The sequence below is a fragment of the Rhincodon typus genome, chromosome 30 (genome assembly GCF_021869965.1).
Source record: "Rhincodon typus isolate 14 chromosome 30, sRhiTyp1.1, whole genome shotgun sequence".
NCBI classification, from domain to species: domain Eukaryota; kingdom Metazoa; phylum Chordata; class Chondrichthyes; order Orectolobiformes; family Rhincodontidae; genus Rhincodon; species Rhincodon typus.
In genome coordinates this window covers 23,050,293-23,077,502 of record NC_063361.1, presented here as the reverse complement: position 1 = coordinate 23,077,502, position 27,210 = coordinate 23,050,293, and the positions used below count along the sequence as shown (strand labels likewise).

Genomic DNA, 27,210 nt, shown 5'->3' with positions numbered 1-27,210 from the left:
TTCTCACCAGTATATTTGCTGACTTAAGACTTTTTAAGCGCCGTATCTCACAAACTGTCAAAAAGGGGGCTGCAAGACAAACCAAGCACAAGAGAAATACGTCACAACAGATGAATTATAACAACTCCTGACTGGTTAACAAGGTCACCACAAAATTATGGTGGCCAATCATTTTCGGCTCAAGGAACTCAAACCCATCACCAAGTTATAAAGGATTTACACGGGTTGTGAGAAAACATCGAAGAGTTATGGGAAAAATGCTGATGATGCTCTGACTTTATTTCCTTGGAGGAGCCAACAGGCAATCACAACCGTCTACCGGCTGTCAGCTTTAGAAATAAATTATGGATTTGATTTTCATCCATTCAAACTGGGAGAGAAGTCCAGCTTTGAATCAGGTAAAGAAACCTACAATTCTGATGGTGACTCAATGTAGGGTGTTGATATTTTTTTCCAAAATGGGATAACAACAAGAGCTTCAAGTACCTCATGCTCCAGACCTAATGTGCAGGTGAACTGCACTCAATTAGTACCCACTGCCATTACCATCAGTAGAGGTAAATGTGTCAGTACAGACACTAAGCACTTCAACATTTTCGTGCATTATTTCTACCAATCTGCTTTATTGACTTGGATTGATACTTTCTCATTTTTAAGTTTTATTTAATCTATTTTTCTAATCGATCTGTTCAGAGATGTCAGTACTCACCTCTGGAAGAGGTGGGACTTGAACACAAGCCTCCTGGTCTATAGGTAGAGACACTATCACTGTGCCACAAGGGGGCCTAAGAATATCCTTCATCAACCTGTTCAGGGATGTTATTACACAACTCTGGAGTAGGTGGGACTTGAACCCAGGCCTCCAGGTTCGGATGTAGGAACAATACCAGAGTGATGGTAAAGTTCTACCTCACAATGTGCATCCATCAGATTTTAAAGGTTCAATAAAATTGGTAATAGTGAGATGAGTTTAAAATAAAACTTTGAGATGCTGAAACCATGACTTTATATAAACACATGAAAAATATTCCTTCAAAGAAAGCCAATCCCCCGAAGTAAGAATTGAAATATTGAAACTTTGTCCTAGCCCTAAAATCAACAGACAACATTTGGTACAATAAAACCTCTATAAATTCACAGCAGGCGCTGGCTACTTGCAAAATGGTTTTTTTAAGATTTAATTTTACCCTCCTTAACCAGTTTCTCATTTAATTGACAGAGTTGTCGCAGAAATCCATCATTCGGGCCAATCTCTCTTTTCTGGCGCACGGTTAAAAGGGCTGTCTTGACGTCCATCTTGTGTCGGAGCATGAGGTAAGCGATAACTAGAGTAGGCGATCGGCTATATCCCTCCCGGCAATGCACCAAAACTCGTCCTGGAGAAGCAGAGCAGCATAGAATCAAACTTTATTGCCCTACAAATGAAATAACACAAACAACTTCTTGCCTCAATTAATCTCCTGGACAGCCAAGTAAATTGTACAGTAGAATGCGTAAACAGTTTTTCCAATGTTTTAATTTTCCTGCATTACTATGCATCTACAGCTGCATAAAACAAATCAGTTCTTGTGGAGTATTTCATTGTTACTCGTGTTAGTTTAAAACTTTTCTGATCAATCTGGCTCTGTGGTGCAGTGGGAGTGTCTTCAGCTCTGAGGCAGGAGGCCCGGGTTCAAGTGTCACCTGCTCCAAAGGAGTGTAATAACTTATATGCATATAGCAACTTTAGCATTACGAATCTTCCAAGGGCTTTCACAGGAACATCATAAAGCAGAAGCAGAATTGTCACTCAAGCACAGACATTGATATGAGGACAGATGACCAAAATCTTGAACAAAGAGATAAATTTTAATCAGTGTCTTGAATCAGGAAAGGTAAGTAGAGAGATGGAGAAGTTTAGGGAAAGAACTGCTCAGCTTTTAGGGCCTGGGCAACTGAAGGCTAAGTCACAAACAGTGATTAAAATCAGGAATGCTCAAAATTAGATGAGTAGGTGTAGGGGAGTTTGTGAGGCTGAGGAGATTACACAGAAAGAGCAGGGATGAAACCACAAAGGGACTTGAAAACAGGGATGAAACTTTTAAAATAAAGGCTTCACTTGACTGTGCCCCAGTGGAGGTCAGCAAGCATAGAACTGATGGGTGAACAAGATTTGATCTAAGTAATGACACGGACAGTAATTTTTGGATGACCTTAGGTTTTTTGGAGAGTTGCATGAGGGAGTCAGGCCTGGAATGTATTAGAATTATTTAGATTAGAAGTAGTATAGGCAACGATGAAGGTTTCAGCAGTGGCTAAGCTGAGGTCAGGTGGAGTTGGGCCATGTTATGGAGGTGGAAATGGGCCATGTTTTTACAAGAAAATGCAATAAGACACATACAGATACTTGGATTAATGCCAAAAGTGTCAGGAATTTTTTGGTGGGCTTGGAGGATAACTTGAATTATTCGGATATTTTGTTCAGTGGGACAATAATGTTAATTAACACAGGATCTTGCTCCATTGGCCTTGTTACTGAACTGTGAATCAACAAGCTGGGCTCTGAAGTGCAACTGAAGGACACAGCTGGTAAAATAATCTTCACTGAACCAAACCTCCTCAAAAGAACAGCAAGGAATTTAATGAAACAAGCAGGGTCTTTGTACAAGTTCCCAGAAGATAGCTCAAAACACTCAGCGGGGCAATTTCTTGACAGCCATTAAAGGATAATAGTCTTGAGTTTCTATCAAAACTGGTTGTGACTGGCATTATTATATTTATTCACCTGTCAGCAACTTGGCGTGTCATTTCTTCCATTATCAAAAACCTATGGAGGACATGCATGTTATTTAAGGCCCAAAAATATCATTTATTTGGAGGCAATCAAAAATTATCTCAGCAAACGGCCTTTCATAATCTTAACCTTAAAATGGTTTACCAATATAGAGGCATATAGAAGTCAGAGGATTACTAGGTCAATATCATGGGACCAAGAAAGAAGTCTTAGAGATAATGTCAACAAACATGCTCACTATGAAACTGCACTTCACAAATGGCTTGGAAATAACTAAACAGGCTTTCCTTTGTCTTGTCTGCAACCAAGGTCTGCGCCACACAGCAAAACATACTAACCGTGATACAAGCCTCCTGATTGTCAACCAAAACAATCAAAATATGAAGAAAAACTTGATTTGGATCCCAATTGCCTGTCAGGTGAGTTGGGATCAGCCTATCCTGCATTTGGCCTAAGCTTTTCAAATTCAGAGTTTTCTGTGTTTTGGAATCCTGCTCGTAATAGATCTCCATAAAGAAAGGGTGGCTTTTTGTCTAAAACTTTATGCCCCTGCTTTCTTCAACCTTTCATAAGCTTCATGTTTTCATGCTCAAGTCTAGGTCCTTGTTGGAAACCAAGTCACTGCACTGTGCGTTGTTGGGCGATTGTTACGAATCAGATGGAAATTTTTGGAGGCCACATTCATTCACCATGCATTGAACAGCATGATCTGGGTGGCCGAAGATGCAAGCTGAGCAGTCCTCGAAATTTCATTTGTGAAGGAGGTGTTATAACCTCGTAATGGGGGACAATGACCCTGTTAGAGGAAAGGCCACTGTTTGAGGGAAGTCAAATCCTGAAGGCTGTACCATTGTATCACTCACTAGGTCTTTGTGGTAGATATTGGGACAGCCTAGAGATTGTGCCATTTGACCTTTCTGTCAAAACTTAAATCACTCGAAGCATTCACAGAACTTCAGACAGATTTGTGTGGTTTGGATCACATATTTGACAGGTTCTGAAGTTCTTCACGGATTGACAGTTCTATATTGGTTTCAACATAGTCCAAGTCTTAGCATTTCTTCCTATTGCCGTGCATCAGGAGGTGGTAGTATTAGACTGGAGTGGGAGTCCCTGGATTTATCAGCAACCTTACTTTTGTATAACTTTTCCTGGAGCTGCAGCAAGTAGATGAAGTAAACAGGGAAATACCACATTGCCTGACCACAAGATACACCAGGCCATAAGATGCACCAGGATTTTAAAGGTACTCTTGAGGAGATATTAGAATATAGATGTCAGACCATAAGATGCACAACATTTTTAAGCCACCTTTTCATATAAACATCTTGTGATCCAGTAGAAACAGTAACTTCAGTCTACTTTCTGCTCCAAAACCATTTTAAAGATTTAACATTGATAATTTGACGTATAATCCATGAACATAAATTACTTCTCAAACCTATTACACCCAATTAAGACCAGTGTCATTGGAGACACATTCATTTTTAAAATTTATCGTTCAACATTGACAATGGATCCATCACAACCAAGAGCACAAGCATCTAAAGCTATTCAGAGTGACTTTATAATCATTAACAACTAGATTGTTAGTTCTGAAGAACACTTTTGGTGCATTAGTTCATTGATCTTGTTTGGAAGCACATGGACATATTTGTACTAGATAGAATACAGCACTGATGTTTATAAAGTATTGAATGTCTCATGTAAATGCTACTTGACATTAGTGACTATATGTGTATGCCTATCCTGTAGTTTTGTGGTGTGAACTGGACATTTAGTAATGAGTGTGAAGCTGTAAGTTAGCAAACCAGAACTTCTGCAGCAGAAGGTAAAATAGAAAACCAAACTGTGCATCTTTTAATCAATTCATTTCAAAGTGCAAAACATGTACTCTACTGGTCTATTTTCTATCCTACTTTCAAAATCACAGCACCAGCTGTGATGCAGGGGATTGAAAAAGGGTCCTGGAAAATCAATACAAAACAAAGAACTGCAGAAGCTGAAGTTCTGAATCAAACCAGAAATTGCTGGAGAAACTCAGCTCTGGCAGCATCTGTGAAGAGAAAGCAGAGTTTCTGAATTCAGAACTTAACTCTGCTTTCTCTTCACAGATGCTGCTAGACCTGGTGAGCTTCCCTAGCAATTTCTGTCCTGGAAAATTAAACCTATATTGGGTAACGTATTGGGTATTTACAAACTGGCTTTCTCAGAATAGGCCTGTTAAACTAAGGCTTGAGGATACCTTGCTACCATTAATGAAAATCCTATCTGGCTCTAAAGTTTAAAGGTCATTATTCCAAAACATATCAACAAGATAGTGGAACAGTGAGAGCATTTTATTTCCACTAATAAGCACATAGCAGAATCTTGGGATTATGTTGCAGCATTCTGGGCTAATATGTCAGCAAAGCTTCTTGACTGCATCTTAATGATTCGCCTTCTCTGGTTTCTGAATTATCATCGATCTATACCTTTTCCAATCATCATTTGTACATAAGTGATGGATAATGTCAAATGTCTTTGAGAACAATTAAATTTTGCACTGACAAAGATGAAGGAGGTTGGTTTCTCATGTTACAGTAACAACTTTTCAGAAATTACTGACCTCCGATTTTTATCTACAGGAAATGCTTAACTAATGCCACATCAGAATGTGTGGGTCATCACAAGGTTTTGGTTCAGAATTAAACAGCTAACATCAATCTCCATTATTTTCTAATAACTTAGTATTTATTATAAATCGCTGGTGACCTATGATTTATGATCTTCATGTCCTATTACCCAATTATTTCTACTGTGCACTATGTATCACACGCAAATTTGTGAGTGAAACTATGCAGACACATCTACATGTTGCCACGTCATTGCACAAAATATTTTCATTACAGCACCACCACGCTATCATAGCAATTGTTTTATTTAATATGTTACAATAGTGGTAAAATGTAGACAATTGATTTTCAAATTCCATCATCTGAATTTATTCTTGGGACTTTCGTGTTCTGAAATGGTCTCAAAAGGGGGGAGAAAGGTACTTAAGCATGGCCACAGTAAACATCTGACCACAGATTGAATCAAGCTTCATGAAATCATCAATAAACAAGAACCAGTCAAAACTGAAATCAAAATTCTTATCAAAGTGACGGAAACCAGGGAAGTGTGAAGCGACTTGAATCTCCTGTTAGATTTTTCATAATCATGAGAAGCTGACATATTGGAAATAGAAAAAAAAACCTACAATTGGCCAAGTTAGAGGTATTGAACTCTGAATCTAGAATACACAAATGAAGTAGATTTCAAGGAACTGCAGAGCCAAGAGATGGTTTTGAATTTGGAACAAGAGGAGGCTCTTTCTCTGTCAGAAAGGACAAATCCTAGTGACAAAATGAATTGCAGTAATGTCTGAACACGGAGAACTCTAAGATGTTGGCAATATTCGTGGCTGTCCTCAATCCAGGATGTCCCTAACCAACCTGATCTTCAAAACTTCACACTTCAAAAATACTCCAAATTTGTTTCTCTACATTCTTGCACTGGACATTCTTCTCATTTTAACTTTGCAAACGTTGTTCATGTGTGTGAGAGTTTGACATCACATCTTTGTTTTCTTTTTCTTGGGATTAGCCTATAATTAAATTGCTCTGACTTTCACTCAAGAAAACCTTGTATTTAGTTCCTTATTGTTTGTGGTGAACTGTTTGTGGTTGTAACAAATACCTTGTGTAATTTTGCTACTTTATGCCAAATGTTAACAGATTCTGTGTGTGGGAGAAAGTTGAGCTTTTGAAAGGTAGAAACTAAAATTACTTTGATTCTTTTTCTTGTTATTTCTTGCGTAAGATAAGGGCATGACTGCCCATCCCAAATTGCTCTGGAGAAAGTGATGGTGAGCTGCCTTCTTGAATTGCTGCAGTGTTGTTGCAGCACTGTTAGGGAGTTACACAAATTTGACCCGGCAATACAGTTCCAAGTCAGGATGGTGTGTGGTTTGAAAGGGAACTTGCAGATGGTGATGTTCTATGCATTAGCTGCCCTTGTTCTTCAAGGTAATGGAGATTGTGTCTTTGGAAGGTGCTACCAAAGCAGGCTTAGCAAGTTGCTCTGGTACATGTTGTATATAGTATATGCTATTGTCACTGTATGTCGGCAATGAAGGGAATGAATGCTGAAAGTGGTAACTGGAATTCCAAAAAGAGAGCTACTTTGTCCTGGATTAAGTCGAGCTGCTTGAGTGTTGTTGGAGCGGTACCCATTCAGGCAAGTGAGGATTATTCCATCACACTCCTGACTTGTGCCTTATATATGATGGAAAGGCAATGGGGAGACAGAAGATGCGTTATTTTCCACAGGATTCCTAACCTCTGATCTGCTCTTTTGGCCACAGTCTTTATATGACTGGTTCAGTTCCATTTCAATTCAATGGTAACCCCCAGGATATCAATAATGTGTGATTCAGCCATAATACCATTGAATGTCATGGGATGATGGTTAGATTCTTTCCTGTTAGAGATGGCCATTTGTGCCATACAGATGCCAAACAATGTTGGTTGCCACTAATGAGCACAAGAACACTGTGGAAAGTAAGGGAGGAAATTGCATGGCCACTTGCAGAAATATTTGCATCATCTATAAATATAGGTGATGACTGGAGGGTAGCTAATGTGCCTTTGTTTAAGAAGGATTGTAAGGAGAAACTGGGGAACTATAGACCTGTAAGTCTGACTTCAGCTGTGGGGAAGTAGTTGGAGGTGATTCTAAAAGATAGGATTTATAAACATTTAGAGAGGCAAAAATTGAGTAAGGATAGTCAACGTGGTTTTGTGAGAGGTAAACCATGTCTCTCAAACTTGATTGAGCTTTTTGAGGAAGCTACAAAAAGATTGATGGCAGAGGAATAGACATTGCTTACTTGGACTTTAGTAAAGCCTTTGACAATGTTCTGCATGATACACTAATTAGTAAAGTTAGGTCACATAGGATTCAGGGTGAGCTTGCCAATTGGATACATAATTGGCTTAACAGCAGGAGACAGAGAATGGTGGTAAAAGGTTGCGTTTCTTCATGGAGGCCTGTCACCAGCGGTGTTCAACAGGGGTCAGTGCTGGGTCCTCTTCTGTCTGTCATTTATATAAATGATTTGGATGAGAATAAGGCATGGTCAGTAAGTTTGCGGACAACACCAAAATTAGTGCTATAGTAGACGGTGAAGAAGGTTTTCTAAGATTACAAAGGGATCTTGATCAAATGGGTCAATGGGCTGAAAATTAGCAGATGGAGTTTAACTTGGATAAGTGCAAGGTATTGCATTTTGGTACAACAAACAGGGACAGGACTTATACAATTGATGGTAGGGTCTTGGTTAGTGTTGTAGAATAGAGAGACCTGGGGGTTCAGGTAAATAATTCTTTGAAGTTTGCATCACGTATAGACAGGGTGGTTAAAAGGGCAATTAGCACATTTGCCTTCATTGCTCAGCCCTTTGAGTCTAGGAGTTGGGAAGTCATGTTGGACGGGACATTGGTGAGGCCTCTTCTGGAATACTGTGTCCAGTTCTGGTCACCCAGTTATAGGATGGATATTATCAAGCTGGAGAGAGTTCAGAAGAGATTTACCAGGATGTTGCCGGATATGGAAGGTTTAAGTTATAAAGAAAGGCAGGACAGGCTGGGACTTTTTACACTGGAGCATGGGAGGTTGACGGGTGACCTAATAAAAGTTTACAAAATAATGAAGGGTATAGATAGGGCTAATGGTGTGTGTCTTTTCCCTAGAATGGGGGATTTCAAGCCTAAGGGGTATATTTTTAAGGTGAGAGGAGAGAGATTTAAAAAAAGACATGAGGGGCAAAATTTGCACACAGAGGGTGGTTCATGTGTGGAATGAAATTTCTGAGGAAGTAGTGGATGCGGACATGTTTACAGAGTTTGAAAGATACTTAGGTAAATGCATGAATAGCAGATGTTTGGAGGGATATGGGCCAGGAACAAGCAGGTGGAACTAATTTAGTTTGGGATTATGTTCAGCATGGACTGGTCGGGCTGAAGGGTCTGTTTCCGGGCTGTATGACTCCATGTCTGGATGTTGTCCAGGTCTTGTTGCACAGGGTCATGGGCTGCTTCAGTGGCAGAGCTGTTGCAAGCAGTGCTGAACATTGTGCAATTATCAGTGAACCTCCCAACATCTGACCTCATGATGGACGGAAGGTCATTGAAGAAGCAGCTGAAGATGGTTAGGCCTACCAGACTACACTGAGAAATTCTTCTCTTTAATGTGGAGAAGATTTATAGCTGGTACAGGGCAAAAAGATCATCTAAACTGTATACAATCATATCAATAAGGATTAATGCTTATAATCCTCTTTCAAAACCAGTAGTTGCTTAGTTGAGTATCAAACTAATTTGTGCTTCAAAGTTTAAGGTAAGTAGAAGTTGTCTATTGGCATCATTGAGCCACTAATGTGACTCAATCTTAATGTTGGCGACATGAAATCCAGAAAAACATATTCACTGAGTACCATGCCAAAATTAATTGTTTTTATTTTAATAGGTTTTAACAGTTTAGGTATTCATCAATCCTATTGTCGACTGGATGGAATACTTTTCACAACCGTTAGTCGAAGATAATGCAATCTCAATGTCTAACTTATTTTTGCATAGTTAAACAGGAATTCTGGTTCCTCTGTTCTTCCAAGTACCCCACACCAAATAATATTTGCTGATTGAGGAGTTCAGCATGTATTTTAATTCCAACCTGCTGCTGCTGCTAAATCTGGTTGCTGGGAAATGCAGAATGATCAACTCTCTGTCCTTCACTATTCATAGCACCATTCTAAAGAACTATTCAGCTTTTGAGTATTTTTTTAAAAAATCTCAACAACTGGGTGCCACTTGCAAGGTCAGGATTTACTGGCCATCCTGAGTCACCTTGCGGTAGGCCTTTGTCGAGCTGTTTCAAAAGTGGTTTGACAGGCTACATCACAGCAGTTGAGGGTCAAACACACTGATGTGGGACTAGAGTCCCGTTTAGGCAGCATCAGGAGAGGATAACAGGTTTCCTCTCCTAAAAAAAAACTAGTTAGTTGTTGAATTTTCGCATTAATTTGATACTTTCATGGTTACTTTTACTGATACCGGCTTTTTACTTCCAAATCTTGTTTAAATAAAGTTGAGATTCCCAAATGGAAACGATGAAAATTGAATTTACCTTCTTCATATTATCATTCGAGCCTCTGGATTATCAGAGCAGTACAAAACTAAGTGACCATTCTGCATAAGTTAACATAACCAGGTCACAACCATACCCTTTTGTAGGGACAAATCATTATGCAGTCATGTCATCGTACAAGATATTTATATGCTAAATTCCTGTGCAGTTTCCCAAATTACCCTTCTGAATTCAAAATACTGAGGCATAATTTTGCAAAGAGAAGCCCCCTTTGCTCTCTGTGTACAGTTTAGTTTTGAGAATATGAACTCTGCTATTAGTACTTATGATCGAGTCCAGATAGACCATTCTTCTTATGAGAGCGAACAACAAAAACCAGAAGTACCACTCATCAGTGCCATGTCTGCCAAGATAGAAATAATCTTTACTTAATAAAACATTATTTGAACACATAATGTCCACCAAACATCCATAAAGATATTTATTTTATTCTTTCTTACTTAGGACCCTATGGCTTAGTGGGTACCCACCTAATGCCTTCTGGCCTTGGCAACTGGCTTCATGTAAGGCCTGGCAGAACCTTTTTATTTAAACCAAAGACTGGCGGAATAAGTTATTTAACATCACAACAGGGTTGTGGGTGAGACTGCATAATTACCTACCAACAAAACTAACAGTGATTATGATATGATGACATTTCTGCTGCATACTTTCTGCTTACCATCCTTTTGTGCTAATGATTTGTCAATAAAATCTGCAGCTTCTTCAAAATAGGCACTGAGATTGAATGCTTCTGTGTCATTGGCCTTAATTCCATGGTAGACGATTCCAGATCCTGCGTAGAACTCGGCATTGGTGTTAACATGCATGAATGAGTTGCCTTCTGCACTGTTTAGTACATGCGTTATCCCCAAACGCTCTAATCTCATAAGATTTTGTGCAACAAATCTGCAAAACAAAGGATTCAAAACCTTAATCCTTCAAAGACCAGAAATCATTCAGTTTTGTGAGTAGCTGCAGAGTCAAAAAGAGTTTGCTATTTCCTCCAGGACAGACCTCAGAATGTCAGGAATTGGCAATTATTTTCCAGGTAAGGAAGCCCGGAGGAGACCAGGATCATTAAAATGCAAGATAACAAGGTGTGGAGCTGGATGAACACAGCAGGCCAGGCAGCATCAGAGGAGCAGGAAGGCTGACATTTCAGGTCTGGAACCTTTTTCAGAAATGGGGGAGGGGAAGGAGACTCTGAAATAAATAGAGAGGGGGGGAGGTGATGATAGAAGGTGGATAGAGGAGCAGGTAGGTGGAGAGAAGATGGACAAGTCAAGGAGGTGGGGGGGAATGAAGCCAGTAAAGGTCAGTGTAGGTAGGGAGTTAGGATGGGGGTTGGTCAGTGAGGAGGGAGGGACGGGTTGGTGGGAGGGAAGACGGACAGGTCAAGGAGGGGGCGATGAGTCTAGTAGGTAGGAAGTGGGGGTGGAGGTTGGCCGGTGAGGTAGGAGGAGCGGATAGGTGGAGAGAAGACGGACAGGTCAAGGAGGCGGGGACGAGAGGGGAGCTGGTCTTGGGATGAGGTCAGGGGTGGGGAGATTTTGAAGCTTGTAAGGTCCAAATTGAGATCCTTGGGCTGCAGGGTTTTATTTATTTCATTTATTTATTTCAGAGCCCACTACCCCTCCCCCATTTCTGAAGAAGGGTCCAGACCCGAAACATCAGCTTTCCTGCTCCTCTGATGCTGCCTGGCCTGCTGTGTTCATCCAGCTCCACACCTTGTTATCTCAGACTCCAGCATCGGCAGCTCCTACTATCTCATTAAAATGCAAGATGAGTGTGTTTTTCTATCCGACCTGCTTTTCACATTTTGGTTCAGTTGCTATATCTGGAGGGTGAATTCTGAGGTGGTGCAGAATTAACAACAACTTTCAAAATAAAATTGGACAACATGAAAAGGAATAGGGAAAAAGCAGAGTTTGGGACTAATTAAACAGGTCTTTCAAAGAGCAGGTATAGGCATGATGGGTTGAACAGCCTCCTTCTGGATGTATTGTATGTGTTTCCTACATTACAAAAATGACTAAAGTGCTTTGTCCTAAGCGGCAGTATATAAATATTAGTCTTTACTTGTTAATTTAAAAACCTATGATTGTCTTATCTACAATAAATATTGGAGATGGGGATAAATGGTTGTAGGCTTGGCAGTCAAAGATCATGTAAGTGGGCGATGTAGAGACTTTCTGCTTTCCTATTGGTTTGTGAAGGAGGACAGACATGCTGCATGAGAGGCCATTGGAGGGATGAGTGGTAGGGGACCAGCAGGGTGAAGCATTATTGGTTATTATGCAGTGAAGCCTGCATGAATACATTTAACCCTATGGCCTCAGTGCAAAATAATTAAGACAGGATGAGAAATTGAGATGCCTGCAGTATAAAATCTCCCTTTATAGAGGATGGGTCTGGGTGGGAAGCTCTGAGAGTCAGTATGGACTTGTTGGGCCGAAGGGCCTATTTCCATACTGTAGGGATTTTATAATAATAATAATAAAATAAATGAGAATGGTAAATGCAATTTTAAAATAAGGTTAATGCTCACGTTAGTGAGTAAAGGGGTGACGGTTGTGCGGGACAGTGTAGGTCAGTGAGTACAAGGGTGATGGGTTACATGCAGCAATGCTTTTAAACAGGTTGAGAATACAGCTGAGGTCAGGCAACTTTGCAAATTTTTGGAAAATAATCCCCCACAGGCAAAGTTCAAATCCAACCCTTGAACACATTCAAAGCTGGCACCCTTCATCACAGAGTTTCAGTGATACTTTGATATTGTGGATTCTCTAACTCAAAGGGGTAGGCAAAATATGTCGAACCACTCCTGCCGGCCAAACATAAGCATTTTGTTGCTAATCTGCGACAGGCGATTCAAGTTATTTTCACCTCTCAATAATGAAACAAGGAAAGTGATTATGGCCCACTTCCATCATTTTCTCTTCTTTAGGCAGTGACTCACACTTGGGCACTCACCCAAATAGCCCTTCTTCATCTGGAAGTGTGTGTGTGTGTGTGTGTGTGTGTTTGTAGGTAGGCTATACCCAGAAGGAAAACAATACTATAGCTAGCGAATGACACATACTGGTCTGACTCATCTCATAAACCTCTAAATGTAGATTCAGTGCATTAATTTCCAAGTACGACAGGCTCTTTATAGGTTTTTTCCCTCTGGTCATGCAACTATAGAAATTAAAAACAACAGCCAGGAGCAATTTCAAGTCACTGGCAAGGCAGTTAGTCTTTGCTGGCTTGTTTCTATCAATTCCCTAACAGGTTCTTACAATTAAGTTGCTTTATCTTGTGCTATAAGCCAACACTGCTGCCTACATATTGATACAGTAAGTAAAGATGCCATAGTCCCAGGGGACCACACAGCTACTATCCCATTAGAGAGAGATGACTGGTAGTGGTTTAACCTCAGGGTCAACACGCCTCAAGGGAGGGGAGAAGTTGAGAAGGAGAGATCTTCATGATAAGCTTAGCCAATGATATCATGGTCTTAAGTATTTCAGGCTGGGAGTGTCTGCACCTACAGTGCGCCTTTATTCATTCCTGTGATGTGGGAGCTGACAGCGAGGACTGCATTTGGTGTCTATGACTAATTAGCCTTGAATTGAGCAACACGTTTGGCCATTTCAGAGGGCAGTTAAGAGTCAAACATATTACTGTGGTCTGGAGTCACAGGATCATGGAGATTGGCAGAGTTCCCTTTCCTAAAGTACATTAGTGAACCAGATGGATTTTTACATCATTTGGGAACGGTTTCATAGTTGCCATTAGACTAGCAGTTTTTAAAAACTGAATTTCAAATTTCATTACCTGCCATGGTGAGATTCAAACCACTAACCTGGGTGTACGCATTATTAGTCCAGTGACAATACCACTGTTTCCCATCAAGCTTTATCCTGTGCTTTAAGGCAATTCTGCCACCTATGCATTACGATACCAATCCAGAGTATCTTGGGCTATTTACGTCTGCACGTAAAGTGGTGCCTGAGACTGCTTACTCCTTAACACTAAATAAGACTCTTCAAGTCCTTATGCGAGTGCTTTCTACACCTTTTCCCACCACGATCCCATTGTGAAGCTTGAAAATTATTGTGACCCCTCCATTAGTGTAACCTGAGAAGGCAAGGGAACATAGGCCTACCAGAGTGAGGTACAGCAATCATGTGTTCGTTACATCATCATGATTTACTGAAATCTCGATTTACCATATAGAAAGCATCTGCACAGCTTGGGATTATTTTTTCAAAATCACAATGAAGTTACGGAAGAAGGTAAACAATGGGAAATAAAAGACTTATTCGGAAGTTATTTTTGAAGAAATAGAATTATCAGGTGCTGACTGGAATCAGTATGACAGTGCAATGCCACTCCTTGGAATACTGTGTAACTTTGCAGATATTGAACTGATAAGAAGATACTCTACTCAATCTGAGCCAAAAGGCAGAGAAGCGAGCTTTGTTTTCTTCATTCACAGGATATGGGCATCACTGGTCAGGCCAGCAACTTTTACCTTCCCTAATTATCCAGAGGGCAGTTAAGAGTCAACCACATTGCTATGGGTCTGGAGTCACATGTAGGCCCAGATCAGGTAAGGACAGCAGTCTCCTTCCCTGCATCAGTGAACCTGTTGGGCTTTTCATGACAACTGACAATCGTTGCACAGTCACCCTTAGACTCCTAATTCCATATATCTATTGAATTCAGATCCCACCATCTGCTATAGCAGGATTCAAACCCAGGTCCCCAGAACATTACCAGGACCTCTGGATTAATAGTCTAGTGATAATACCATCAGGCCATCACCTCCCATTTGAGTAACTCACTACAGCTGAGTAATTAACAGTAGGATCTCATTCTGAGCTTTCAAAGGGGGTATTTTTCCAAAGGCTTTTCTCTGAGAATTGTTTAAAACTTAAGGAGCCATACAAGCAAAACGTTAAGGGTGTTTAACAGTTCCAGGGATGATCTAACTGTTTGCCAAGTTGCCCGACTGGCAGCTGAACTGATGTGATTTCTATAATTAGCTCTGCATGTTCCTGACAGATGTAACATTTTGTTTGGGCTACATTAGTGTTAAAAATAAATACACAAATCCCAGCATAGTCCCAAACCTTATACTGTACAGTATTTCAGACATACGCATTGGTTATAATTCAAGGTTGCTTTCAAATGCAACAAAATAACGTATGGATATCGGTACAACCTGCATATTTTCACAGATTCAGGCTGAAATTGCTGTAATCAAGCTCTGGAATAACTAACCATTGTTAGACCATCTTGAAAAATCTATTGCAACTTATATATATGCTCCTGGGATGGCCGTAAATATTCAAATAGCCTCAGATGCAATCTTCCTGTATAACGTTTTCAGCTCAGCATGACTCAGTAGAATGACTTTTAGCCATGAGATGTCAGTTTTAAAAATATTTTACCAAGCCTGGAGTTAGAAACTGTGACTCCATTTTCTTTTCTTGATTCGCTTTTTTTTCTCCTTTGCAGAAGCAGCTAGATTCAGCTTTGCAATGTGTCATTCCCTGAATGTAAAGAGGCAGTTTGATTCCCCAGAATGATGAATATGGAAATGGTCAAATATGTTGTTGAATTAAAACTGCCTTCCATGAAGCAGCTGGATACCATGTGGGAGACACATGCCTCCAATTCCCCATCCAGCGAGCTCCTACAGCAGTCGGGCACAGGGATGGAATGAAAACAAAGTACCTTCTCACAGGATGTGAGGAACAAACGGATATCAATTAGAATCAAGTTGCTGGCATTCATTTTGTCTGAAGTAGTACTTAACATAAAGAGAAAATAATATAGGTGAAAGAATTGACAAATATGTTATTTTGAAAAACATCACTGTCTGGTGTCAAGAAGCAAAAAGCCAATGGACGCTTTACTTGATTAATTATGTCCTCACACTCAAAGGACTCCTTTTTCTCTTACCTAATCATGTTGAATCAATCCAACATGTCCATAAATGTGTTTCCTACTGCTACTTAACTAAATGTTCCATTTGTTCCACAGCCTTTAACTACATACATAGCTGTGTCACTAAGCCCCATTAACGCACAAATATATGTAGTTCACACCACAATATGAAAAGAAGTGTACCATGAGAGAACCCAATGTTTACTGACAGAATTCTTTTCTTAAAGGTTTTGTTAAACAAATCAGCCTTATATTTCACAACTTGATCAGAGGCTGGAGTATTTTAAACAAGCCCTGCTATTTAGATCTCATCCTGTTGTTGACTGACAACAATATGGCAATATCATAAGGGGAGGTGTGACAATGTCACTAGATTAGTAATCCAGAACCCCAGATTAATGTTCTGTGGATATGGATTCAAATCTCATTACGGCAGATGGTGAAATTTGAGTTCCATAAAAATCAGGACAAAATGCTAGCTCACTGTCCATTGTTGTAAAAACTTATCAGGTTCACTAATCTGGCCATACTAGATTTCCCTGGCTAGGTGGATAAGCCACGGTAAATGCGGGGGTGGCGGAGCTGAGTTTAGGTGGGATGCTGCTCAGAGAGTTGCGCGGACTCAATGGGCTGAATGGTCTCATTCTGCATTGTAAGGATTATACGGTTCTATGATTGTCAGAGGGTGTCCATTGTTCACAGGATAACTAAAAAAAATTTTTAAAAACCCGTGGGATAAACCCAAAGGCAGCACTCACTTAGTGAATTGTACAGTGCATTGATTTTTTAAATATAATTTTAAACTATTTTTAAAAAGAAACTCAGTAAGACAGAAATGCTCTCTTAACTGTCCTCTGCGCGTTTAGGGATGGTAATAAATCCTACCTTAGCCAATGACGGCCACATTTCATACATGGACAATAAGAAACACATAAGGACAATATAATGTAGTGAAAGGTTGGCAAATCCTCATTTTCCAGAGGCTAATAAATCAGCTATGGTTTCTGATGGACTTCTGGATGCTGTCTAGTTTTGGCATGATGGTGACTACCTCATATAATCCAAACTGTCTTGTCCTCAGCGTCAAAATTGTCGAACAAATGTGGAAACAAAATTTGCAGACATCAGTGTTTTTGAGCCTCTTTTTTACTCTCTAGCAGACAGCACGATACGGTAAATCAACTGTGACTCCTTACAACTGTACTAAAAATGCAACGTGTCCAACATAGCCTGGCCTTCATTGTGCTGCACTCCTTCATTGTCCAGCTGCTGTACTTTTACAACATCCAAAACTAAATTGCTCAATCTAACAAATATTAGTAACACTCTGCTCATTTGTTCATATCTTCACAAATTATTAATTATGCAGTCTTTGCATCTCCTACAGCAACAATGATTGCTGTGGCAGCACTTATAATTGAATAATTACAGAAGTATGAAAGTACTCCTTCAAACATCTGCTGCTTATCTGCCAACAAAAATTGTAAAGGATTAATTTGTGAAATAAGGCTGAACTCAGAGATTCTAGCAAATGAACAGATAAGGTTATTTTTACAGTTGGTTTAATGACAGGTGAGATAACTATAATTCTTCCTGCACAACGTGGGGTCCTGCTGAATAAATAGAATTCTAGCAATATAAGAAAAATAGGAGATGCCACTTAACCCCTTGAGTTTGTTTCCTTATTCAATCCAATCATTGCTCAAATCCATTCACTCATCTTTGTTCTGCATTTCTCTCATCTTTGTTCTGTATTTCTCCATATCCTTACTTTACCAAAATCTATTAATTTCAGTCTTGAAAATTTCAATTGACCCACCATCCATAGTCTTTTGGAGGTAAGAATTCCAGATTTTCAGTATACTCTGTGTAAAAAACTGCTTCCTGATTTTCGTTCCTGTACAACCTTGCTCAGATAGTATTAAGCCCTCTTGTTCTAGATTCCCCTTCCAGAGAAAATCTCTCTGCCCTACCATTGTGCCTTTACCATACTAAAGATTTCAGCTAGATCACTCCTCAACCTTTTCACTTCAACAGAAAACAAATGAAGGTAACACAACCATCCTCCTAATTTAACCCTTTAAGAACTTGTACCATAAAATTTTAATTTGCAATTCTCCATCGTTTTGACTGAATGTTATTAGTTCATATCTATTTTTAAAAATCATGCAAATTCCCAGGACATTCTGTGATAAGAAATTAATTTGAATTGATCAAATTTAATTTAAATGAAAACTGACAAGTTCATAGCTATCCTATGGACAGAAAGGATTATGCTACTAAATCAACTAGCTAACAAACACAGGCTATTTAACTCGCCAGAATATGTAGGTTATTTTAACACTGTAGCACCTAGAAATAATGACACTTTAAAATATAGACAAGACCCTTACTTAATCAGTGCCTACTTTGAGAAGACACTACTACTTAAAACACCTAGAACTGTATTATTGAGTTCCTTTTCTAAAGAAAACTTTAAAATAATTATTAAAAGCTGCTACGAACTCTATAATCCAGTGCATTAGTGCTGTCATTGGATTTGTCCTATAGGTTATGTTTTTGACATACCATTATCAGGCAAATATTGGACACCCTATTGCCAGGTCCTCACCATTCTGTCCCAAGGTCAACCAAGGATGGTTCTTTCTCTAGCTGTCTAGCTTCGGTGTGGCACTATATTTTTGTGAGAATTGTAGTGCTAATCTCAAACGGAGATCAGTAGCAAAGGACATGGAAGCCTGTGTGGGCAACACATTATGCCAGTCCAGTGGCATTTACGGAGTAATTTCACCAGTCAATATAAATCTGCATTTACAATGACTTTAATTAAGGGACACCTTCCGAAGGTGACAGAGTGAAATTAATAATCAAATAATATTTTGTGCCAGTTTTCTCTCTGTCTGAAGGTGGGATCTGCAGCCTTTATTACCTTACCAAAGTGGCCACTAAATATGTAAACATCAACGTCACAGGTAGACTATTTGAACTTAATCCTATGATTATCTCAGATGTAGATATTTTCTCATCAACCTGTTCAGAGATGTGGTTACACACCTCTGGAGCAGGTGGAACTTGTACGCTTGGACATTTTCTGAAAAGATCACTGCGATGGGATTTCTTTTCTGGCATACACTGGAGTCCAAACATAACTCAACCTGGTCTGGCCAGGCATGAACCTGGGACCTCAACATAATATTTCATCACTCACTTGAATAAGGGCCTGAAAACTTTGAGCACAGACTAATCTGTGCTTAATTGCATATTATAAAACAAAAACAAATTGCAGATCCATTCCAATGTGACAATAGGATCTTTGCATTATTAGGCCCCTGGGTGGACTGTGAAACCACCTTCCAACCTGCTGGAGGCGAAGCCTCACAAAAAAAAATCCAGTCCCTGCTTACTCCTGGCACAGCCTGTCTGTACAATACCCATGGGGGAACAAATTCCAGGACATCTAAAACCACGAACAGAAACTTAAATATTCAGTTAGAAAAGGTCATTTGTATCTTTAAAAAGTGTTGACTTTGGTGAAAAAAAAGCATTGCCACATTTGTGTATGAATCAATTGGTGGGATTCTTCTAAGAACCTAAAATCCGACCAGCTATTAATAACGTTTACAACATTAGAAAATATGTTTAGGTATGATCAGAGATCCTGTCAAGATCAGTTCAATAGATTTGCTAATAAGGAGACTCAAACACATTAAAGGTGTAGCTGCTGCATGTAAATGTAACACTTACGCGTTGCCCACATAGATCCTGGAGTAAACTTCATTGCAGTGCTGGGATGGGAGGCTGTAGAAGCCGCTGTCATTTGCTAAGAGCTCGTTGAGTTCCTCCACCATCAAGCGGTGCTCTGACATGTTCCGTAGCTGCGGCTGCACTCAGTAGCAAAGACAGAGGAGCTGCTTCAAGACTGTGTGTGTGTGTGTGTGTGTGTGTACGGGTGTTTGTAAAGGTTGCTTTGTTCTCGCAGCCGGTGTTAAAGTTCCCGCATCTCCTGTGGACACGGAGTGAAGACCTTTAAGGGAAAGGGGTGGGGGAAAAAAAGGGAAGAAAATCTGAGAGACGATCAGCTGTTGGCAGCCACAGCAACAACGCCCTTCTCCGGCAGGCGGCACTCACACAGGCACAAGCCTCACGCTCAGCAATCAGGAATGTATCCTTTTCGAAAGTGAAATCTGAAACACTCAGCTCCCACCAGCCAACATTCTCCACCACGCCCAGCCCCTCAACCCACTTAGTGCTCACTCCCCAATGTGTAAACTTTGCAATTTGGTCAGTGAGAACACCATGATGGTACAAGGGAACTGTATTCACTAACAACGGCATCAGGTGTGTTACTAAGCTTCTGGTTGCACACAGCATTGTTAAATCTGTTTACGGCTGCCTCTGAAAATTTGCCTATCTCTGCTCCCACCACCAGATCATCTGTTGCTGAAATTTTGGCTCATGCCTTTTGTTTACTTTAAGCTTGATGATTCCAACTCTCTGCTAGCTACTTTCTTCCAGGAACAACCCCCATAAACCTGAGGTCATCCAAAAATTTGCTGTGCATTCCCTAACTGCTGCCTGACGTACAATTGGATTCTGGTCCACCAATACATCTATTTTAAACTTACCTTTGTTTCAAAACTATTTCACAGCCTTGCTCCTCCCTATCTGTATCACTTTACAGCACTCTGAGGTCTCTGCACTCCCTCACTATCCACAATATTTATCATTACGCTAATGGTGGCTGTGTTTGGACCTCAAGCATTCGACCTTCCTTCTTAAACCTATCAAATGCTGTACATCTCCTTAAGTTGATTCTTCAAACCTCCCTCTTTGAACATGCTTTTGGTCATCTTTCCTAATATCTCCTAACATGGCTCAGTGTCTAATTTGTTTGAAAACACTCCTGTGAAACCCTTGTGACTTTATTTCATGTCAAAGATGTCATACAAATGCAAATTGTTGTTGACAGAACTATAAGTATGTTTACAGCACAGAGGGAGGCAACTGGTTCCACTCAACCTCTGCTGGCTCTTCATTACTGCAACCCAAAATTAATCCACCTACCCCATTCTCTCCACTTAAATTCATATGCATACAGGGTAGCGAAGAACAAAATAACAAATGAAGTCAACAAGTATTTTGTTTCTGTCTTCACCATGCAGAAACATTCCAGTAATTACAGTAAACCAGGACGTGGAAGGGAGCAAGAAATTCAGTGAAATTACAATCGGGAGGGAAGCAGTACTAAAGCAAACTAGTGGAGCTGTGGGGTGACATCTGTGGGTCCAGATGGACTTCATCCAAGGCTCTAGGCTCTTAAATCTTTGTGGGTAGTAGATCTAATTTTCGAAAACTCCTTTGATTTGGGAAAGGTTCCATATAACTGGATAGTAAACATAACCCTTCTATTCAAGAACAGGATACTATAGGCCAGTTAATCGGATGTCTCTCACGGGGAAGGTGTTAAAATCGATCACTAAAATGATTATAGCTGTGTGCTTCCAAACACCTAAATTGGGAAGAGTCAGCATTCTTTTGTCAAAGGGAAATCACGTTTAATCAATTTATTGGTGTTCTTTGAAGGAGTAACATGTGGTAGATGACAGGGAGCCTGTAGTTGTACTGTACTTGGGTTTCCAGAGGCATTTGATAATGTGTCCCATCACAAGTTATTACAGAAAATGGCATGAGGGTAACATATCAGCATGGATATAAGATTGGCTGACTGACAGAAAACTGAGAGTATGATTAAATGGATCTTTGTCTGATTGACAGGATATGACAAGTGGTTCCATGCAGGGGTCTGTGCTGGTTCCCTACCTTTCTACAATTTACATCAAAGGCTTAGATGTGGGGAATGAAGACACAGTAGATGACACCAAAGATAGATAGTAAAGTATTTTGTAAAGACTTAAGGAGGTTGCAGATGGATGTAAACAGGTTGAGTTAGTGGACAAAAATCTGGCAGATGGAGAATGTGGGAAAATGTGAAGTTGTTCACTGTGGCAGGAAGAATAGAAAAGCAGAATATAACTTAAATGGAGAATAACAGTGGAATTCAGAGATGCTCTTGTTTTGTCCTAAGAAGTTAGTCTGCAGATACAGCACACAATCAAGAAAACTAATTGGATGTTATCTTTAGTTTATGTTCAATTCCTCTCATAAGGATGTTGCACTTCAGTTATATGGGACACTGATGAGACCACATCTTGAAAACTGTATGCAGTTTTGGTCTCCTTATTTAAGGAAAAATGTAAATGCTCTTGTGCTGGCTCAGAGGCGGTTTACTAGACTGATACCTGGAATGAGTAGGTTGTCTTATGAGGAAAGGTTTATCAGGCTGAGCTTAGTTCCAGTGGAGTTTAGAAGAGTGAGGGGTAATTCCATTGAAGTCATGGAGTCACAGCATAGAAAGAGTCCCTTTGGCCCATCATGTCTGCCCTGGTCATTGAACATCCATCTGTTTCCATCCCATTTTCCAGCACTTGGCCTTGTATGCTATGGCATTTCAAGTGTTAAGTGTACAAGATCCAAACTGGTATTGCCAAGGTGGACACAAAAAGGATGTTTCCTCTTGTGGGTCAGTCCAGAGTTAAGGGGCATTGCTTCAAAATTTAAACTGAGTGCACTAGGCAATCTAAACTATTCATTTACAAAGTGACCTCCACTCAAAGTTTCTTCACCCCTACCTTTCCACTACATGACTGTATAGCTTTTAACCAGCCAACTCAATCTTTCCATGAGTAAGGAATACGCAATATTAAAAGACAGATATTTCTCAAACTTCTGTCAGATTATCTTAAGTCATGTGTGTGTGAAGAAAGCTTTTTTTGGTTTTGTGCAAATTGATCTAAACTTAACAGGAAAAACAACGCTACACCAAGATGCATTTCAAGTTGATGAAACTACATTCTCACAATTAAATACGTGTTTACAAAACTGACCTATACACTCAAATCTTCAGAAAAAATGTTTCTTTTCCTGACTCTCTGCTCACTTCCAGCTAGAATGATGTGTTAGTAAAAGTTCATTTTGGAATGATAACTTATCCTAGTAAAGAAAAAAAATGTCTTTGAACTACTACAAGTTGTGTTAGTATTCTAGAATTGTGTTGTTAGTGTAGTACCTTCTCTCCACATAATAAATGGACCATCTCTGCAATATCAGTGAAGATGCAGGTGTCTTTTTCCATTTCCAAGGAGACTCTCATAGCCATTTGTGAATAATGCACCCTATTTCCAAAAGAACGTGTAATTCGCTGTCACTGGTGTGATAACGTGACAGCTGTGTAATAGTAATGTTTAATGTAGATTGTTTGTCTTGTCAATATTCTTGAAATGGACATCCGAATGCCTTGCCAATAGTCAGTGCAATCTTTGGTCTGCCAAGTCTCCCTCTTTATGTGCTGAAAAATATGCGGCTTATTTGGGCTGGAATGGTGGCTCTGTGAATCACCAACATTGATTGAATACGACAGTCCACAATTTGTTTGTAAGCTCATCGGTAATACAGTGTGGTAATAATTAGTGTTTGATTTAGAGTTACTGTCTAGTGATGAACTATATACATAATTCTCCATAGGAAGACAGGCTGCATGGGAATGCAGATTGCTGTCCCTGACACAGAACACAATATACCTGATTTGCCACTCTTTGAAGGTCTTGAAGATAATTCCAAAAATTGCCTTAGAACCTTAAAATCCCACACAAATGCATGGTAATAAGTTGAACGAATAAGCTAGTGATTGGCAGAGGCCAAATGAGTGGGATTTATAGCACTCTGGATATACCAATGCCACATGGAGCTAAGGCTCATCCGAGGGAGTTAAGGGACTACGAATTTTGGTTCATTTTCCAGTTGGGTTTTATATTTTGAATTTGATACCATCATGCATGCTAAATAATCTGCTTCAAAAGTTGAAAGCGAAGCCAAAAAACCTGAACAGCAGAAGTGCCCAACTTAGATGCAAGAATTATCCAAAAATGATGGATCAATGGTGTGTTTTAATATTTTGGCATATGAGGAATGTAAGATGGGAGTGTAAACAGCTCTGAGGACGTGTCGCTGGACTTGAAACACTAACTCTATTTTCTGTCCACATATGGTGCCAGACCTGCTCAGTTTTTCCAGCAATTTCTGTTTTTGTTTGGGAATACCAATGCCTGCATATTCCCTTCCAAGCCACATGTCCTGCTGACTTGGAATGATGTTGCTGTTCTTTCAACATCACTCGATCAAAATCCTGGAACTGTTGCCGTACCTACACTGAAAGGACTTCAGTGGTTCAAGTGGCTCATGACCACCTTCTCAAAGGCAATTAGGAAAGGGTAACAAATACTGGCTTAGTCCACAATGTCTGCATCCCAGAAAAGCATGAAAATCTGAATGGTGCTCAGCTAACTCTTACATTTAACTAATTCAATTTAGCGTACTGTCTTCCAAAATCTGTTCTGACTTTCTGAAGGTAGTATTGAACCTGGATACAGCTATTTAGTTAGCAAGGTACATTGCTATCTTCCAAGTCACATTACTTCACCTGATATCCAACATGGGTTTAACATTTTCCCACTATTTACCCATGGGTTCTAGTTTTTACCTCCAGGGCAAAGTTTCTTTTCTTTCACATTTGCATCCATTCCCTCCTTTGTTCAATCTTTCCATATTCCCCATCTTATTCTCCATTCAGGATCTTTGCAAAGATTCGCAATTTTTGGAAACATTTTTGAGCTTAGAATTATAGGTCCCCAGACAGCGTTGCTTCCCTTAAGAAAAATTATATGTCCTACATTTCAGCCCAAAATATTTGATATGAACATTAATTACTTTGGAACTTCAGTCACTTTTGTTATGTAGGCATAAAGTTGCAATGAATTTACACACAGAAAGTTTTCAAAAACAATGAACAAAATAAATTAACAGTTATTTGGTTGAGGGTGGAATATTTCCCTGTTTCACTCCAATCAGTTCTAATGGATCATTTGTACTCACCCATGATGCTTTCACAGGGCTCTTGTAGCATAGTGGCAGTGTTCCTGCTCCAAGCCAGAAGGTTCAGGTTCAAATACCCCTGCCCTAGAGAAGTCTAACATGTCCCAACAGATTGATCAAAAATCATTAGAGATCTTGTGTAACACCATTATGAAGGATAAGTAGAAATATAAATAAACGGTCTTGTGGTGCAATGGTAGTGACCCTATCACTGGGCCAGAAGAAAAGTCCCAACTGCTCCAGAGGTGTGTCACAAGATATTTTTAATCAACATGTTATGTTTTAATGAAGCATTGGAGACATATGCTCAAATACTCAGAAGCATTAATGATACCACTTCAGCCAAAAGCCACGTCTCTTGAAGTGAAGTACTGGCTGCCATAGATAGGACCATATGAACAGGAGTGGGTTGTTCAGCATGTTGAGCCTGTCCTGCCATTCAATATGATCATGGCTGATCAAACACTTCAATACCTTTCACGCACCTATCCCCTATAATTGTGTACACCACTGGTAATCAGAGATTTATTAATTTCTAAACATACTCAAAGATGGATTTTCCACAGTCCTCTCTGATAGAAGATTCCAAAAGTTCACCATGCTCTGAGTTAAAAAAAAAGCTATCCTCATCTTAGATCTAATTGTGTTCCTTTGTTCTAGAACCCCAATAAGGGGAAACAGCTTAGTTGCATCTAAGATAACAAGGTGTAGAGCTGGATTAACACAACAGGCCAAGCAGCATCAGAGGAGCAGGAAAGCTGACGTTTCGGGCCTAGACCCTCTGCATCTATCCTGTTTATCCCTTTAAGCAGTTTGTAAGTTTCAATGACATCACCTCTCATTCTTGCAAACTTGAGATGATGAAGGCCCAGTTTGCCAAATCTCTCTTCCCGCCATCCTGGGTACAAGTCTAAACCTTTGTTGCACTCCCTCCACAGTAATAAAACTTCCCTGAGAGGAGACCAGAACTGCACACAGTACTCCAGGTCTAACCAAGCTCTTATACAATTAAAGCAAGAATTCACTATTCCTGTAGTCAAATCCTCTTGCAATAGAGGCTTACTGCATTCTAATAACTTACTGCACCTGTACAGCCTTCAATGACTTATTGACAAGGACATCTATGTCCCTTCGTACAGCTGTACTTTTCAACCTCTTGCTATTTAAGAAATACTCTGCAAATCTATTTCTTCTACCAATGTCAATCACTTCACATCTTTCCACACTATATTCCATCTGCCAATCACTAAGCCTGTCAAATCCTCCACAACCCATTTTACATCTTCCTCACAGCATACAAAGCTGAGTGGGAATGTATCATTTGCAAATTTTAATATACAGCAAACTTTTTTTAATTGGCACCTTTTGAACCAGCATTCTTGATAAACTGGCAAAAAAATTATATACCTCAAAGGCGATTGTTTACTATATTATTCTGTCCAATTATTACGGTTTTTAAATTGATTTAGCTCAATGTAAATATACGTGTTCAATCGAATCGCCACACAAAATATCAACAGTTGATTCAATTTTGAGTTAATTTCTCCTCAAATACTGCAATCTCTGAGTACTCATTTAAGGGTGTGAGCGAGAAGGCTCTCTGCCACTAAGTTTTATATTCGGTAAGATTGCATTATTATTTAAACAATTTATGCTGTAAATAAAGTATAACAGTGATGTGTACACTCCCTGCATTACAAAAATAATAAAAAGTTTATGGTATTACATTTGATCCCCAACTTCAAATCATTGACAACACAAACAGAAATTGCTGGGAATATTCAGCAGAGAAAGCTTTCTCTCCACAGATGTTGCCTGAACTGCTCTGATTTCCCAGCAATTTCTGTTTTTGTTTCTGATTTCCAGCATCTGCAATCTCTTTGGTTTTCATTGTCTTTAGCAGGTTTTTCCAATCAACATGTTCAGAAGTGTTATTACAAACCTTCTAGGACTTGCACCCAGACGTCCTTGCTCAGACATAAAGACACTACCACTCTACTCCAAGAACCCTCTCCTTCAATGGTTTTCAGTTATTGTGTTGACTCTGTCATTGTCTTTTTTGGTATCACTGGCTAAACCATCCTTAATTGCACAGAGAGCACAAAGACAGCAGATTTCTCTCCTGAAAGGACATTAGTGAATTAGGTGGGCTTTTGCAATCGATGATGATGGTTATATTCCAGATTTGCATTGATTACATTGAGGTAGCACCAACTGCTGTGCCGGGATTCAATCCTATGTTCCCAGCCCGTTATCCTAGGTGTGTGGATTACGAGACAACAAGGTGCAGGGCTGGATGA

At 39.7% G+C, this 27,210-nt stretch overlaps 1 protein-coding gene and 1 long non-coding RNA gene across 4 annotated transcripts; one reads left to right on the top strand and one right to left on the bottom strand.

The window, feature by feature from the left end:
- Nucleotides 1-233: 233 nt before the first annotated feature.
- LOC125486582 lies at nucleotides 234-15,989 on the top strand. Of its 3 annotated transcripts, none has more exons than XR_007265227.1 (4): nucleotides 234-398; nucleotides 1,220-1,314; nucleotides 3,083-3,192; nucleotides 15,491-15,989. It is a non-coding gene; the product is annotated as an uncharacterized LOC125486582 (long non-coding RNA). The 3 variants fall into 3 exon arrangements; XR_007265225.1 differs by lacking the exon at nucleotides 15,491-15,989 and adding an exon at nucleotides 3,373-4,788 and having other exon boundaries at nucleotides 257-398; XR_007265226.1 differs by lacking the exon at nucleotides 15,491-15,989 and adding an exon at nucleotides 3,368-4,788 and having other exon boundaries at nucleotides 257-398.
- Nucleotides 786-19,999, bottom strand: dusp3a (dual specificity phosphatase 3a). The gene is made up of 3 exons (XM_020518703.2): nucleotides 19,667-19,999; nucleotides 10,662-10,888; nucleotides 786-1,376 (listed from the first exon to the last, which is right to left on the bottom strand). Exons 1-3 carry the CDS (start codon nucleotides 19,786-19,788, stop codon nucleotides 1,171-1,173), a joined length of 555 nt encoding a protein of 184 aa, XP_020374292.1. The 5' UTR covers nucleotides 19,789-19,999; the 3' UTR covers nucleotides 786-1,170.
- Nucleotides 20,000-27,210: the final 7,211 nt, after the last annotated feature.